The 17,015-nt window shown below is 52.6% G+C and overlaps 1 protein-coding gene across 1 annotated transcript; it reads left to right on the forward strand.

Moving 5' to 3' along the window:
* Positions 1–10,193: 10,193 nt before the first annotated feature.
* On the forward strand, positions 10,194–16,231 carry CFAP410 (cilia and flagella associated protein 410). Its single transcript, XM_021541434.2, has 7 exons — positions 10,194–10,280; positions 10,715–10,733; positions 11,310–11,356; positions 12,064–12,293; positions 13,001–13,169; positions 13,543–13,636; positions 14,786–16,231. The coding sequence occupies exons 1-7, from the start codon at positions 10,204–10,206 to the stop codon at positions 14,909–14,911; spliced, it is 762 nt and encodes a 253-aa protein (XP_021397109.1). The 5' UTR covers positions 10,194–10,203; the 3' UTR covers positions 14,912–16,231.
* The last annotated feature ends 784 nt before the right edge of the window (positions 16,232–17,015 follow it).

Below are 17,015 nucleotides of genomic sequence, written 5' to 3' on the forward strand. Positions count from 1 at the left end.
AAACACGTGCAGCGAGGAGTGTCACAAACACCTCCGTTGTATTTGTTTCATGTCACAAGCAGCACCGGCAGCCCCAAAGGGCCAGGACTGCGCAGGGATTAGCAAAGGACACCCACACAGAGAGGACCAACCTGACTTAAAACACGACAGGATCTTAAAGCTCATCCATTTCTACTCCATGCCATGGGTAGGGACACCTTCCACTATCCCAGGTTCTCCAAGCCCTGTTCAGCCTGGTCTTGGACACTTCCAGGGATGCAGCAGCCACAGCTTCAGTGGGCACCCTGTGCCAAGGCTCACCACCCTCACAGGGAATAATTTTCCCCTAATATCTAATCTAAACCAACGCTCTTTCAAGTTGAAAGTGCACCTGATATCCCCCACAAGCTGCTGCCGCAGGACATAATCCTGCTCCAGAAATGCTTCCATAACCACCTGACATCCCAGGAATCACTATTTTTCTTCACTGAAATGCATTTCCTGTGCAGTGAGGGCTGGGTAATGCCCTGCCTGCCCCACTGTGGTGTAAACAAGCAGCGAGGCGGAGACCTGAACAGGTCAGTACCTCTTCTAAGTGGGATTTTTGGCAGCTGGGGGTTATTCTTGGCGCCATTCCCCACACAGGTTGAAGAAGTGGCAGCAGCTGGGAATGCCAGGGGAGCAGGCTGGAGGCAAAGTGCAAAGGGAAGAGAGCAAATTGCTGATGGCTTCGCTCTGCAATCCCAGGTGATGACTACAGAGACACCCAGGGGCAATCCCAGCTCCTTTGCCATCACCTCTGACACTCATGAGAAGAGACAAGCCAAAAGGTTGCCTGGCTGTCTTCCCTCTCCCTGCCAGCCCTAGAACACAAACGTGAATTTATCAGCTAAAGAGGAAGGTGAAGAGTATTTTCACAGCTTTTGCTGATTTAAAATCACCACAGGGTTTTCTATGTGAGTAGTTTAATCTCAATGCTTTGCTTGTGTTACAGCCCAGTAACTGACACACTGATCCTGCGTGGGTAGGGAGCCACAGGGATCATGCAGTCCAAACCCTGGCCTTGACAGACACCCCAATAATCTCACCCTGTGCCTGAGGGCGTTATCCAAATGCTCCTGGAGCTCTGGCAGCCTTGGTTCCCTGGGAGGTTGGTCAGTGCCCCAGCACCCTCTGGAGGAAGAACCTTTTCCTGATATCCAGTCTAACCCTCACCTGCCACAGCTCCAGCCATTCCCTGGGTCTTGTCTGTGGTCACAGAGAGCAGAGATTGGAGCTGCCCCTTGGGAGAAAACTGCAGCCCCTGATGAGCTCTGCCCTCATCCTCCCCTTCCCCAGGCTGAACAGACCAAGTGACCTCAGCTCCTCCTGCCTTTCTTGCAGGAAGTTTCATGGACATTTGCTTTCCTCTCCTTGATCTATATTTGCAAATCTAGGCAGTACTCGACCCTCAGACACTGTAAAACCCAAAACTGCCTACAATCCTCACTGCAGGGCAAGGCATTGCCCACCTCTCCTCAAGATCTTCCCTTTCACCAGTGGGACAAGAAGACACCAGCAGGGATAAATCATCTGGAATTTCTTAGGAGTGAGGGCCTCTTCCCTGTCCCATGGTGGAACACACCCCAATGCTTCCAAAAATACTCTGAGCAGAAGAGGGCATGGAGGAAAAGAAACAGCTGATGTGAGCATGCTTTGATCCTTTGCTTCACATTTAAATGTGGGTAACCAGGAGATAGGGAAGCCTCCCTAGGTTTGGGGAACACCTGAGCCTGCTGTGCCTGGCCTCTGCAGCAGTGACACAGAGATGTGTGAGATGATCCCAAGGAGATTTCTCCCTGCTCCCAGCAGCACCCAGAGAGGCAGCCTTTTGTGCAGGGAGTGCAGCTGGATTGAAGAGGCATTTTTCTGTTTGCTTAGGCCACTTCCAGTTTGTATTGCACTGTCACTCTGGATTTGGGGGCCTCCAGGCCATGGTCTCCACAGACATATTCCTACCACAGTTTGTGAAACACCTTTTGCAGTTAAATTAACAGTCTCACCTGTGCCTTGGACACTGTTTCCTGCACATTCTCCATGAGAAACTGGCTGCTCGTGGCTTCCATGGGCACACTATTTGCTGGGCAAAAACCTGGATAAAGGCTGGACACAGGGAATGGTGGGAATGGAAGTTACAACCAGCTTGGGTTGTAACCCCAGGGCTCTGTGTTGGACCCAGCACCGTTAAATATCTTTACCATGACCTGGTGAGGGGATTGGCCACCCTCAGCATGTTCATAGGTGACATCAAGTTGGGTGGGAGTGTGGAAGGCAGGAAGGCTCTCCAGAGGGATCTGACAGGCTGGATCCATGGGCTGAGGACAATGGGGTGAGGGTCAACAAGGCCAAGTTCCAGTTCTTGCCCTTGGGTCACACCAACCCCATGTAGCTCCAGGCTCCCAGAGTGGCTGGGAAGCTGGGGAAGCCCTGGAGGTGCTGGTGACAGTGGCCAGACATGAGCCCAGGTGTGCCCAGGTGGGCAAGAGGCCAATGGCCCCTGGGCTGTGCCAGCCATGGTGCGTCCAGCGGGCCCAGGGCAGTGACTGTCCCCTGTGCTGGGACCTGTGAGACACCTCCAGCCCTGGGACAGTTCTGGGCCCAGCAATTCACAAAGAACATCGAGGGGCTGGAGTGTGTCCAGGGAAGAGAACGGAGCTGGGGAAGGGAATGGAGCCCCAGGAGCAGCTGAGGGAGCTGGAAAGGGGCTCAGCCTGGAGAAAAGGCTGAGGGGGGGACCCTGTGGCTCTGCACAACTCCCTGACAGGAGGGGAGCTGGGGGTTCGGGCTCTGCTCCCAGGGAACAGGGACAGGATGAGAAGAAACAGCCTCATGGTTACAGCTAAAATGCTAAAATAAGGAGCAAGTTCCACTGCACCCAATGTTCTGTAGAGACAGTTGTTATCAGCTCCTTTTGCCAATAACATGCATCCTGTGAATACATTTACATGGGAATTGGGATCCTGCTGATTTGCAAATCAAAGTAAAATATGATGTTTCTTTGTGCAGAGTGTGTGATGCTGTGAGGTGCACAGGAAGGAGCCTGAAGGAATCAGTATGGTATGTCCCTCCCTTATAAAGAGACCAAGGGCAGAACATTAGAGTCAAGGTGGGCCAGGAGGCTCCCTCTTGCCTTCCTCCTTTCTGAGGATTTAGTGAAGGGAGTCCAAACAGAGTGGGAACTGTAGGGAGTTTAAAAAGGATCTGGAGAAGGGCACAAAGAGGCACAGGGAGCTGAACCAGCACTTTTCTCCACCCAGATCTACCAAGGACAATGCTGCTTTGCAGCCAAGTTGTTTCACCTCTTAATCCTGTTCCTTCCTCACTCCCCCCTTAGGAGGGCAGTGTCATGCAAGGACAAAGATTAAGTGACTTGTAAGAACGTTTAAGTGAAGATTAAAGATTAGGAACAAAGAGTGAGTGAAAAGTCATGAGTAGGAAACTTTTGTGGCTCAGAGGTGCTGTAACAGCTCCCAGAACAGCAATTTCCCTCTATCCAGTTATGTATAATCCCCAAAATTGATCCCAAGTGGAGAAGACTGTTGAGGCTTCTGGGCTGCTCTGACTACAGCCAAATCAACTCCTGGTGAAAACCTTCCAGCTGTTCCTCAGCTGAGAAAATGTTGAAGTACATCCATAGGTCATGGGTCCCGCTAATCCATGCTGGGATTGAATTTTGATGTTAATTTTTTCAGGTTTTTTGTCCACTGCTAACCAACCAAAGGGGAAAAAAAAACCCACCAAAAAACAACATAAAAACAAAGGTGGGAATTATTTAAATTCCTGATTCCAAGTCCATCTTGGAAGTGTCACAAATCCACCTGCACGGTTTCTTTTCAGGATCGATGGAATGAGTCACCTGCTATATTTGCCATGTAAAAGGCAAACAGGGATGCTCAGCTGGGTTGTGGCATTTTCCTACTGAATTGCAGGCTGAAAAAGCCACACTTGTGGAAGTTATAGAAAGGAGTTTGTTTGTTCCAGCAGCACACGTGTGCAGCTGCAGAGCCAGCCTGGCAGCTCCCGCTCCCCTCCACTTCTCTTCCCCCACACCACCCACACAACACATGGACACGCTTCCAGAGCAACAGGAGCCACAGGAGGGAGTGAGCCAGCTCAGGAATCAGTAGTGAACGCTGTGGGCTCTGCTGCCGAGGGGGCCAGGCTCTCCAACAGCTTTTCCTGGAGCAGCTTTTCCATGTGAGCAGCCCTTCCTGGCTCTGCGCTGCCCGGAGCCCTGCCACGCCCAGCACCTGTGCAGAGGCTCACAGAAACCATCCTGCTAGGAGAAACCTTTAACCCCAAGTGCCAGCTCACCTTCCTGCCAAAAGAGCAGAGGGAAGTGAGCAGAACAGATCAGAATCAAGCCCAGCCATCAATCTTACACTGCTGAGGCCACAACTTGTTCCCTGGGAATAGTCTGACCCTCACCCTCAGCTGTCCCCTCCTGTCATAGAGTTGTGCAGAGCCAGAAGGGCCCCCCCCCCAGCCTCTTTTTCTCCAGGCTGAGCCCCTTTCCCAGCTCCCTCTGATAGTAAAAGGGTTTTAAAATCATGGGGATTTAGGGTTAAAAGGAAATTCAAGCTTAGTAGGCCCTGAAAAAAAAATACCCTAGGTACATGAAGGCCTTGCACCTTGCTAGAACTGCACCTGTGTAGCTTGTACATGATAAATTATATGATTGCTAGATGTGATGATTGTTTAGCAATTAAATATAATTACTGTTTAATCGTAAGAATAATCATGAGAAACTGTGGTCAGGGGCCTAAGAAAGATCACGAGAAACTCATGTCAATGTATATACAATAGAACAGTATAAGTTTAATAATTAATATGTGAGTTATATAACGATAGAATATAAAACAAGTTCAGCTCGAAAGCCATGTCGGAGTCAGATTTGGGTTTGTACCCCTGACTCCCAGAACTGCATATAATTATATCCTGTGATTATGTGTGTTCCTGAACACTAACACCTTGGCCCCATTCCCTTCTCTGGACTCACACCAGCCCCTCAATACTCATTTTATGCAGTTGGCTGTGATCTCCCTTTACTGTGGATGTCTGCCTTGGGAATTCATATTTGTTTGGTGAGACAGATCTTGTCTGTTGGGAAATTCCTCATCCTGGTCAGGCCACTGGAGCTGTGCAGTGTCCCCAGGTGGCTTCAGGTGTGGCTGTGGTGTCTGTACAGCTGCTTTCTGGTGAAATAGGGCTAATGCTGGGGTCATCATGAGACAACAGAGGGAGCTGAAGCTTTCCAGGAAATTTTTTTCCTCAGAACTTCTGCAGAAGCTCCTCTGTTAATTTGGCCCTGGAATGCTCATCTGCCTTCCTGCTCTGGAAGTATCCTGTAGACACAGGTGTTCCTCTCGGGTGGCTCTTCAGAGGGACTAAAGAGGGGACGTTGCCCAAACTGAAAGCTGACAGAGCCTACGTGACATGCCTCTCTCCATCCATCATGATAACATGATTATTTTGTTGGTTCTTGCCAAACTTTGGCATTTCCTGACAACATCTAAACAGTGATAACACTTGCTGTTCTGGACCCAGGGCAGTGAGAGCTGCAGACAGGGAATGTTCTGTGGCTGGAAGAGCTGCTGGAGAACTGCCATGAGCATCCTCAGAACCACAACATGGCCAAGCCTGCTGTGACCCCATGCTGCAGCAGTTACACAAAGAATCTGTTGCTCAGAAATGAGGCATTCTCAAATGCATGAGGCTTTTCCAAGGAAAAGGAAAGGGCAGGGAGCAGAGCCCATCTCAGGAGAGCCGAGCACCTGTCCAGGATATCAGGAAATAAAACTCTCCCAAAGCTGTGTTGCTCCTTCTAAACCTGTTTAACAGCTTTTTCTCAACAAGGATGGTGCTTCATAGGGATCAGCTTCAGAAGCACATAAAGCTGCTGTCAGCAGTGGGGTTGCACCAGGAGAGGTGGCTCTGGTTGCCCTACCAGCTGCCAGAAATCAAGAGGTGTCTCTATACAGGCACTGCCATCTATCTCCATCCCCACAAAGCGTTAGTGAGATCTGACATGGCCAATGGAAGATGAAACCACTCCATCCAGGACCTGAAGGAATGTCAGCAAGCTATGCTGGGGGGAGATTTAGGTTGGATAACAGAATAAGGATAATAGGAAAAGGTTCTTCCCTCCTTAGAAGTGGTGGAGCACTGCCCAGGCTCCCTGGGGAGCGGGCACAGCCCCAAGGCTGCCAGAGCTCCAACAGCACTTGGATAATGCTCTCAGGCACAGGGTGGGATTGTTGGGGTGTCTGCAAGGAGTGTGCCAGGAGTTGGACTCAATGATCCTTGTGGGTTCCTTCCAGCTTGAGGTGTTGTGTGATTCTATGATTTCCTGATACCTGGGTGGGCAGACACCCATCAGTGACAACCCTGGAGAGCAGTGTGGATGTGTGGCTGCACCTGGCAGCAAGGGCAGTCATCGCCATCACTGGCAGCTCCCAGGTCCTTCAAATCCCCTGTGTGTGACTCCCACTCCAGCAGCAATCCCCCACCACAGCCAGATGGTTCAGTTCAGCAGCCAAGACACTCACAGGGTTACACCTTTTCCTTCTGAAGCTTTTGTGGGAATCACACGCTGTGAGACCCTGCATAAAGGAATCACAGATCACAGCAAATGTCCTGGTTGGAAATGAGAGGGAAAAACACATACAAGGATTACATGCAAGAAATTACTTTCCAGCACCCTCCACAAAGCCATTAAACAGGTTCTAATAGGCTCATGTTATAAAACACTGCTATGAAGCTGGAAAGGAAATGTGAGGCTGCTGCGTAGTACAGACCTGATTGAAGGTACTTCAGATATGAGCCCAAGGGTGCAAAGAGCTTTTTGCTCTCTGGCTCCCACAGACTCAAAAAGTGACCACAACCCACCACCAGGAATTAGGGGATGAGGTGGGGCCTCATCAGAGCCATGGGAATACCTGACCCCTGCTTTGGAACATTGAAAGGTCTGTTAGTGACACTGCAGGGCTGTGAGCAGGATGTGGACATGCCATGGATTGTAGGTGATCCTGTGCAGCCTGGAGAGGCCACGTGGTCCCAGGCCTCAGGGGTTCTCCTGTTCTCTCCATGCACTTCACAAGCCTAAATGCATTATTTAACTGCTCTAATTTTAAAACACTGGGGCAGAGGTTTGCCTGAGATGATTATTGCTACTGCTTGCAGAATTAAACTGTGGATTAAAATAGATTTTATTTAATTAACCTGAATGAAATAAATGCTTGTGTCTGATTCAGTCTCAGGAGAGGTGTCAGATCCGACAGTGCAAGTAAAACTGACTGACCTGTGCTTTTTCCAGCAGGATGAGCACAAAAATCTCTCTGTGGCATCTAGAGAAGACTCCTTAATCTCCTTAGCCAGTCTTGGGGACAGGCTTGGCTGCCAACAGTGCAGCAATGCAGGGCTGGGTCGTTGGAATCATGCTTAGGTGTTCCAGTGGAAGTGAAAGCAGCCTGGGATTCGGTGAACAAAAGTACCACAAAGTCCTGGATATCGCTCTTCCTCAGGTCCTGCTGCTGCTCTCACCCACACACATCTCAAATACCCAGCTCCTGAGTTTCCTCATGTCAGCTGGCCTGTGGACAGCTACATGCAGAAAACCCAAGGATTCCAAGAATTGGTCCATCTGCCTCCCAGTGCTCGTGTATCCAGCTCCAAAATCCTCATGCACACCTGGCTGTCTGTGGGAGTGATGGCAGCTAAGTGCTGAGAGACAGAGGGAAGTGCAGTGGGATGATCTGCCTAACCCATTTATCCCACATTTTCCCTGAAAAGTGCATGCTCACGGATCCCAAACAACGTATCCCTCAGCCCTTCCCTCATCTGGAATGAGAGAGGGGAGGGAGTTCAGTGCCACCCATGTCCTCTCCCAGCACAAAGCCATCACCACAACCAGGGTTCGCTTCCAGTGTGTTCCATGGAATCATTAAGGCTGGAAAAGCTCTCTAACTTCAAGTCCAACCATTAATCCTGTACCACCATGTACTGCACCGGCTCATATCAGGAACAGGGTGTCCAGAAGGTCCAGGGCAGTGACTGTCCCTCTGTGCTGGGACCTGTGAGACACTTCCAGCCCTGGGGACAGTTTTGGGCCCTCACAGCAAGAAAGACACTGCAGGGCTGGAGCGTGTCCAGGAAAGGGAATGGAGCTGGGGAAGGGGCTGGAGCACCAGGAGAGGCTGAGGGAGCTGGAAAGGGGCTCAGCTGGAGAAAAGGAGGCTCAGGGGAACCTTCTGGCTCTGCACAACTCCTGACAGGAGGGAACAGCTGGGGCAGAGGGGGTGGTGTTGGGTTCTGCTCCCAGGGAACAGGGACAGGATGAGAAAGAACAGCCTCAAGTTGTGCCAGGGGAAGGTCAGATTGGACATCAGAATGAATTCCTCCACTGTAAGGATGGTCAGGCCCTGGAAGGGGCTGCCCAGGGAGGTTTGGAGTCTCCATCCCTGCAGGTGTCCAAGGAATGCCTGGACATAGCACTCACTGCCCTGGGCTGGGTGACAAGGTAGGGCATCATAGCATATGTTGCAGTCAAGAGAGCCACAATACACAGAGTAACACCACAGAATTTCAGAAAGCTTTAAGCATTCACCCAAGCAGAGTAACACCTTACCTCTTCAGAAAGCTTCAAGCATCTGCACCTCTTCATTGTTCTTTAGCCCAACCTTTTATCCCCTCACGTTGATGCAGTGCCCCTGTGAGCTTTCTGTTCCCTTTGGTGGTTGCTCAGTGCACTGGGCACTCCATGGCTCATTGTGTCAGTGCTGCTCACCTGCTGCTCACAGCTGTGCCACTGGGGATGAGGCTCAGCCCATCCCAATCACCACACACTGTGTGCCTACAGCAGTGGGGATTGGTCACAGGCTGGACTTGATGATCTTGCAGGTGTTCTCCTACCTCCATGATTCTGTAATTTTGTAAGCTATGTCCCTAAGTGTCCCACTGACACACCTGAATGCTTCCTTTTGCAGCAGCACCCAAACACCCATACAACAAACACGGAACACCCAGTGCCCATCCTGCAGTTGTTTCTGTTGCCAAATGAGGTGGAAACACACAGAAAAACACTGGGAAACTCTGCATTAATCCACTTTTTGGACTAACCACACTGCTTCTCCAGACCTTTTTATTCCAGCTCTCCCATTCAACCACCTGCTTCAGTTACACCCCTGAAGATACAAACTGGAGGTCTTTCTGCACCACATCATACGGTGGTGTAGAAACCCAGCACTCCAGGAGAGGACTCCTAAAGGACTTTGGCTCTGTAAAAACAAGTCCTGAACCACTTGAGTCCCAAGGCTGATTCAAAGGTGAGTGTTAGTTTTCTTATTGCCACATGGGGTAAGAGGAGTTAATAAACTGTAGTGCTGTATTAGTCATTCTTGATATAGTCATTAACTATTATTTGTACAAAACATGTTTTTCAAGGGCTGAACTATCACCTGTTGGAATGTTTAGGAACTGATTGAGGAGAGAGGGGGCCAAGGATGAAGATGGGGAGAAGGAAGGGATGGGTGAGATGGCATAAATTATATATTTATCATAGAAAATGTAGATATATTTTATTCATACACACTGCATGCATATATAGATAGAGGAGTATATGGGGATATATGTGTAAAGTCAGATATAAAATTATACACTCATGTGTTCCTCCAAGGGGGAATGGGTTCAAATTGAAGGAGTAGGTTTAGATTAGATATTAGGAAAGAAAAAAATATCTTCCCTGTGATGGTGGTGAGGCCCTTGCACAGGTTGCCTAGAGAAGCAACCTCTGCCCAACCCTGGATGTCTTCAATGTCGGTCTGGACGGAGCTTGGAGCAACCTGGGATAGTGGAAGGGGTTTGGCATGAGATGGGCATTTCCCATGCAGCCACTAGCGATCCTTCCACATAAATACCCACCCACAAAGGCGCAGCTCTGTGTACAAAACATCCTCTAATAAGCCACAACGAAACGACTCACAGGATCTAGCCGTGCACACCGATCACCACCTCAACGCGCGCCCGTTGCGGCGGCGGCGCTCGGGCGGGCGGGCGGGGTGGGGAGGTGGCGAACGCAGCCGGGGAGCTGCGGGTCCGGCTGCGGGTCCAGCTCCGGACTGCGGAGGCGCCGCGGAGCCGCCCCGGGCGGGCGGGGCCCGGCCCGGCGCTCCCGCCCCGCGGCCCGGCATGAGGCTGAGCCGGGCGGCCGTGCTGGCGCAGGCCAAGGCGGCCGCGCTGGACGGGGTCCGCCGCCTCAACTGCTGGTGGGCGCGGGGACGGGCCGGGGCCGGGGGCTGAGGGAGGAGGACAGGCTCGGAGGAGGCGGAGGTGGAGCGGGCGCAGGCAGGCCTGCGGCCGGGGCACAGGCTGGGATGAGGGGCGGGGATGGGCAGAGATGGATGAGGGGTGGTAGGCAAGGATGAGGAGGGGACACGGACAGAGATGGGGAGGGGGGACAGGGATGTAGGGAGGGCAGGAAGGGAGGGAGCTGGGTGCCAGGCAGGGATGGGGGGAATGGGTGCTGCTGGGTGAAGAGAACAGGCAGGGCTGGGGAAGAGGAGGCACAAGGCCCATGACTGACTGTGCTGGGGCAGCTCGGTGGGGCCAGGCTGGGGCTGGGGCTGTGAACCAGCTGTGGGGCGTGCAGGGGGAGGCTGAGCCCTGCTGTGCTCTCCCTGACCCCCCTCTCCTCTCGCAGGGGCAGCCACCTGACGGATGTAAGTACTGGAGGAGCCAGAGGAGCCTGGGCCCACAGCTGGAGCGGGGACACCGTGGAGGCCATGGGGTTGGCTGGGCATTGGGGAGAGCCTGGCTTCACAGCCTGGTGCCTGTGCGCTGCAGGGCTTTTCAGGGTTAATTAGCATCTCACACAGTAAAAAAAATGTGATTGCTGCTGTTTCCACATTGGAAAATTTCTCTCTGAGGCCCAGCATGGAGCCTCGGAGAGCAGGACCCTGAGTCCTAGCTCTGTGGTGATTTTGGGTGAGGTTCTGTGCTCGGGGAGGGCTGGCAGGGGTGGGAGGGAGCCTTTCTTGTATGTGGAGGCTGCAGCGTTGCTGGAGCAGAAGAACAATGTGACACTGGCTGGTGTCTGCACTTCCACTCCTGAGCAGAGGCTGGAGGAGCTGTTGACACTGCACTTGCTGTGTCAGAAAAATCTCTGGTGCTGTTTAAGCTCGGGTCAGATAGAAACAAACCCAAATTCCCGATGGTGCTTTTTGTGATTTCAATTTGGTTTATTTATATTTTCCCCCATGAGTGCCAGCATGTTGTTTCTGTCTCTTCCTGCCCAGATATCCATATGCCGGGATTTGCCCAACATCGAGGTGATCACGTTCAGGTGAATTCCAGTTTGCCGGTTTTGGAGAGGGAAAGGAAATCACATTTTCCTGGGGATGGTTTTTTCCCATGTTGCTGGAGTTGTGTGTGTGAGCTACCTAGCTCTTTGTACCCCATTTCTCAAGCAGCAGAGATACAGAAATGATTATTCCTCAGCAGCTCCTCTGCACTACTCTCTGTGCTCTTGAGAAAATATTCTCTGTTTTGACAAGTGATAAAACCCCTTAGGATTGTTGCTCCAGAAAATATTCCATAGTTTTGATGGGGATCTTCTTGGCCTCTCTATGTGGCCTGTTTCCAAAATGCTTGTTGAAATATTTTGTGGATCTCTCAGAGCTTTCCCTTTCCCATAATACACTCAATTTTCACCTGTCCTGGGGATCCCATGGAGCCAATGCTTTGTAAATTCGAGCCTTTTAACTTGGGAATTTTACTTAGGTTCCCCTTGGGTTGGTCTAAGGAGCTGCTACAGAAAAGGGGGTAGGTTGGGGGAAGAAGAGGCTCTTTGTCAGCCTCAGCAGGGTGGAGCAACAGCTCTTTCAATTCTTTGCTCTGCTGACAAAGATGAAATGCCAGAAGCCATGGGCTGAACGCCCCTTGCTGTGCCGTGCTGGGGTGAGGCTGTTGCGGGAAGGGGCGCTGGGAAGTGCTGTGCTCCCCCCTGGATGGGCAGCGAGGGCAGGATGGGCTCTGACCGTGTCTCCGCAGCGTGAACGGCATCTCGGACCTGGAGCCGCTGCACCAGTGCCAGAACCTGAGCGAGCTCTACCTGAGGAGGAACAACATCAGGAGCCTGGATGAGCTGTTCTACCTGAAGACGCTGCCGCGGCTGCGGGTGCTGTGGCTGGCAGAGAACCCCTGCTGCGGGCCCGACCCGCACCGCTACCGCATGACCGTGCTGCGCAACCTGCCCAGCCTGCAGAAGCTCGACAACCAGGGTGGGCTTTGGTCACCTGAAACAGCCCCGGGCCAGGGCCACTGGGAAATGGGGATGTGTTGGCTCCTCTCGAAGGTGTCCTTTGAGTTTTCCTAGAGTCAGGAGGTGTTAGGGGTTGAGTTAGATCCAGTGCTTCTAAGCTCTTTTCTCTCTTTGCCTTCCCTTTCTGTTTCTCTTCCCCTTTCCCTCCTCTTATTCCTTCCCCTTTTTCCTTCTCCATCCCCATTCCTATCCCTTTCCCTATCCCTTCCCCACGGTAGCAGGACTGAGTGCCTCATTATAGCTCAGACAGTACCACTAATTAGTGGTTTTTAGAGCTCTCTCTTTGCTGTGGCCAGACAAAGTTTCTATAACTGGATCTGCTGCTGCAGAAAAGCTTCCCTGGTTTTTTGGTTTGTTTTTTTTTTTTGTTCCATCCAGTAGCAGAAATTTGGTTGCTTTTGGAGCCTTCTCCAGAGACAAGAAATAGTAAAGCATTTTTGCATCCCTCTGGGATATCCTTCTCACTTTGGGAGGCTGGTGATTGTTTCCAGCATTTTCCTGCACAGGTTTCACTGCAGGAGAAGGGTGAAAGCAAACTGCCAGGCAATTTTTGGACCAAACCTCTTGGGAACAGCTCTGCTGCAGCAGAAGCTGCCCCTCCTAGAGATGCCATCCCCTTGGGCTGCTGCAGATCATAGCAACAGGCATTTGTTGTGGCTTTTGCAGCTGTGACTGAGGAGGAGCTGTCACAGGCGCTGGTGGATGGCGTGGAGATCACGGCCCCGCCAGCCCGGAGCGGCGTGGAGAACGGCTGGTCCGAGTCCACCGCATCCAGCGCCGCCGGATCCACCACGGAGCCCGAGAGCGAGCTCAGCTGCAGCCTGGAGGAGACAACGTGAGGGCTGGGCAGCTGCCAGCATTTCTGGGATGCATTCGTGTGTAGCAGGGAAGGAGGCTGACATTCCAGGGCCAGGCCCACAGCTGGTGCAGTTCCAAATGTTCTGGCTGCTGCAGTGGAGCTGTGGCACTGCTAGGGCTGGTTCTGTGTCTGCCAAACAGGCTCTGCTGTGGGGGGTTACTTGAGCTCATCAGCTGCATGTGCAGGGAGGGATGGATCCTCTCTGATCTGGAAGCTCCAGTCCATTCTCTGGGGTCCTCCAGCTTGGATGTTCCTTGCATGGTTGCCTGTGATGAGGAAGAATTGGCCTGGTAGAGGAAGGTTCTCCTACCTGGTCATAATAACATTTGCTTTTCCTCCTTTATTTTAGCAAAACTCAGGAGGAGCTTGATATGAAGCCTGCTCCCAGGGATAAATATTCCTCCTTTTCCCCTCAAGAGACAGATTGCAGCTGCAAGAAGAGAGTGAGTATCTTTTAGAGACCAAATTACTTTTTCTTGTATGTGGGGCTGAGCTCCAGCACTGAAGGACATGAAGAGCCTTGGATGTCCCCAGAAGTGGGGAACAGAGCTGATGCCATGGCTGGAAGAAATGTCCAGGAGCAGCTGAGGGCTCTGGATTTGTTTGATTTGGAGAGGAGGCTGAGAGGTGACTTCCTGCCCCTCTGCAGCTTCCTGAGGAGGGGATGTGGGGAGGGGGTGCTGAGCTTTTCTACCTGGGATCCAGTGATAAGAGATATAGAAATGGTTCAAAGCTGTGCCAGGGGACATTCAGACTGGACACTAGGAAGTGTTTCTTTAGCAAAAGGAGGGTCAAACCTTGGGAAGTGGCTGCTGAACAGGAACCTTACGCAGTTCCTCAGCCCCCTCCATCATGTAGCCTTGGATGAACTGTATTTTGGTGGTTCAGCTGGGAATTGCAGAGTGATGGACTCAGTACCGTTGCATCGATCAGCATGGCAAGATCTAACCCACAGTGCTTCACTCTGCCATAGCTGCCTAGAGCAGCACCACAGGCCTTTAAAAAGGGGGAAGTGGCCCCCCATTGCAGCTGGAGAGGTTCAGGTTGGACACTGGACAAAAGATTCTCCTTAGAAGGACAGTTATTTAGACTGTGGAATCTCTCCCTGGAGTTCTTCAGGACATGATTTGACACAGCCACAACCTGGTGTTGGCAATGGTCCTGTGCTCGTGGCAGGGCTGGGGACCTTCAGGGGTCCTTTGCAGAGAGCACCAGCTCTCCTCATTCCTCAGAGCAGGGGGCTCCTGTCCTTTCTCATCCTGCACATGCTGGAGAGCAGGGCAGCCACTCTGGATGTGCCTTTCCTTAGGGAAGCCAGGCTGGAGCGTGGCTGGCAGCCAGAGGCTGTGTGCAGGCGCACAGGGCTGGGCGGATGGGTTTGTCCTGCATTCCAGCCTCATCACGTGCCACACGCAGCCTCTGCCTGTGTTTGCCCCAGGGCTTGGTTGTTGGTCCTGGTGCCTGCAGGTGGCTGTTCCAAACTGCTGCCGGTGGTGGTGATGGAGGAGGAGTTCCTAGAAAGAGCAGGGAAAATTGAGTTTCCTTGTCCTGGCTGGCTGGTACAAAGCAGTGTGTGTGCCTTATCCCGACAGAACAATGTCCTGAATGCCATCCTGCTTCTCATGAAAGAACTGGACGCAGAGGGGTTGGAGATCATCCAGCAGACGGTGGTGAGGAGGCTCCAGGCCTTCCAGAAGAAGGAGCTGCAGGAGGAGTGACAACGCCCATCCCCATTCCAGCCTCCCCGGAGCCCCAGCCCTGCGGTGCTGTCCTGCCCACATCCCTGGCTGCAGCCAGAGCCGCGGTGCTCCTCTGCTTCCGTGTGAGGGCCTGGGGTGGGATCTTCTTCTCTGGAGATTTCCTGCTTGTGCAGCAGGCTCTGACACTATCCTGTGTGGCTGGGGCTCTTGGATAGGAGCTGCAGGCAAATCAGAGCAGAAGGGAACGGGGCTGTGGCCAGAGGTGCTGTGTGATCCGAGGGGGAGCAAAGCCTGCTGATGGCTGGGAGGGTCTCCACCCCTCAGCACAGCACCTCTGAGGGCAGTTTGTACCACAGAGATCTGGTTTGGTGGAGTCTGACAGGGAGACATTGCCTCAGATGGTCACCAAGACCTGTCTGGTGCAGGTGGTGAAGGTCAATGTCCAGTTATTAATTTATTTTCCAGCTCCTGGCTGACTTACTCAGGTCCCCACTGGTGCATGCAGTGCTTGCTGGTCAGGCAGCCCAAAGGAAAGCTCAGAGCAGCCTAGGTGAACCAGGAATGACTCCCACATCCTGAATGCTCAGCTGTCCTCTCACCCCAGCATTGCCTGCAGGCATTAGAGCAGCTTAAAGAAACATCCCAGTTAAAAGACCCTGAGCATTCTGCCTGATTTGCACAGGCATGGGGTGGGGGGTGGTTGTTGCTCTTTAACTGATAAAACTGCATTTACCACGTTTTATAGAGCTGCCGAGTACAAACTAAACTGTTGTGACATACCAAATAAACCCAATTACCCTTCAAGGCCGTGTAAGTTGTGGCTGGAGTTCAGCAAAGGCCTGGCTGGGGGCACTGCTCCATTACCTCTGGTTCAGGGAGTGCATTGTGATCCCTGTGGAGCAGGAGGAGGGCTGGGAGCCCTGCGCCTTCCCGCTTCACTGCGCCTCTGAAACGCTGAGCCTGCTCCCAGCCCTGCTCTGCAGGGACACTGCGCTGTCCTGCAGCCCTCTCACAACCACAGCAAAGGCAGGGAGCAGAGGAGGTGCTGAGGAAAGCTCCGTGCAGAGCCACCTGGGCGGGACACGAGCCCTCCGTGTCTCCCGGTGCTGCACCGGTGATGTGGCCTTTCCATGGCCCCCTGTCCCTGGCTGTGCTACCAGGAAGGAGTGCTCCTCAGGGATGGTGACAGCCCTGTGTCCACAAGCCTGTTTGCTTGACCTTGGTGGGAACAGACACAGTTTGACCCTTGTCACTCAGGGGGAGATTTGCTGATGCCTTTAACTCATCGAAAGATCTTTGTTCTTGCCTTTTGCATTAAACCCAGCTGCAGTTGTGTGATTTATGATGTCCCAGACTTTCTTTGACAGCCAGGGCCTGGGAGACTCACCCTGCTGAGTGCAAGTCTTCTCCCAGGCCCCTGGCCTGTCCATGTCAAGGAACAAGGGAGTTGTTGGGGTGAGCTGGACCCCCAGCTTTTCTGGGATGCGAGTGATCAAAGGAAGTGTCCATCAGGACTTGGTCATGGGGCTGGTGGAGCAATCACTGTGCCCTTAAGGCCACACTGACACAGCAGTTGGGCTGTTTGCAGCCTACGTGCTGTGCTCATCATCCTTGGCTGCTGCTGATGTTGCCCTCGGGTCTCCCAACTGCTCCTTGCAGCATCCCAGCAAACCCCAGTGGGGGCTCAGCCCCTCCAGCGCCCTGGCAGCCTGCCTTCCTCTGCAGGATGCTTCTGGAGGCTTGCTCTGCCCTCTCTTCAGGGTGGGCTGGATGTGCTGGGAAGTCTGGGAGCACACTTGGCACCCCTCCTGCTCATCCTCGGAATGCAGTGGCTGTGCCTGTCTTCTCCCATGAATTTGGCCCTCCAGGTATTTTTTTTTTTTTGTGGAAATGAGGTGTGGGTGCTGCAGTAACTCCTGTCCCTCAACGTGTGGCTGGTCTAAGCCTGTCCCCATTCACACCCTGGACCTGTTTGCTGCAGGGCAGTGCTGCCGACAGATTTTCCACATGACCTGCGGTCACCCTGCCCTGCCTCAGCCGGGAGTATCGAGCGGTGAATGCAGATGATTCCAGCTCTGCAGAATGCCAGCAGCTGTGCTGAGCCACGTCCCTTCAAACCATC

The sequence above is a fragment of the Lonchura striata genome, chromosome 10, assembly GCF_046129695.1.
Source record: "Lonchura striata isolate bLonStr1 chromosome 10, bLonStr1.mat, whole genome shotgun sequence".
Lineage (NCBI taxonomy): Eukaryota > Metazoa > Chordata > Aves > Passeriformes > Estrildidae > Lonchura > Lonchura striata.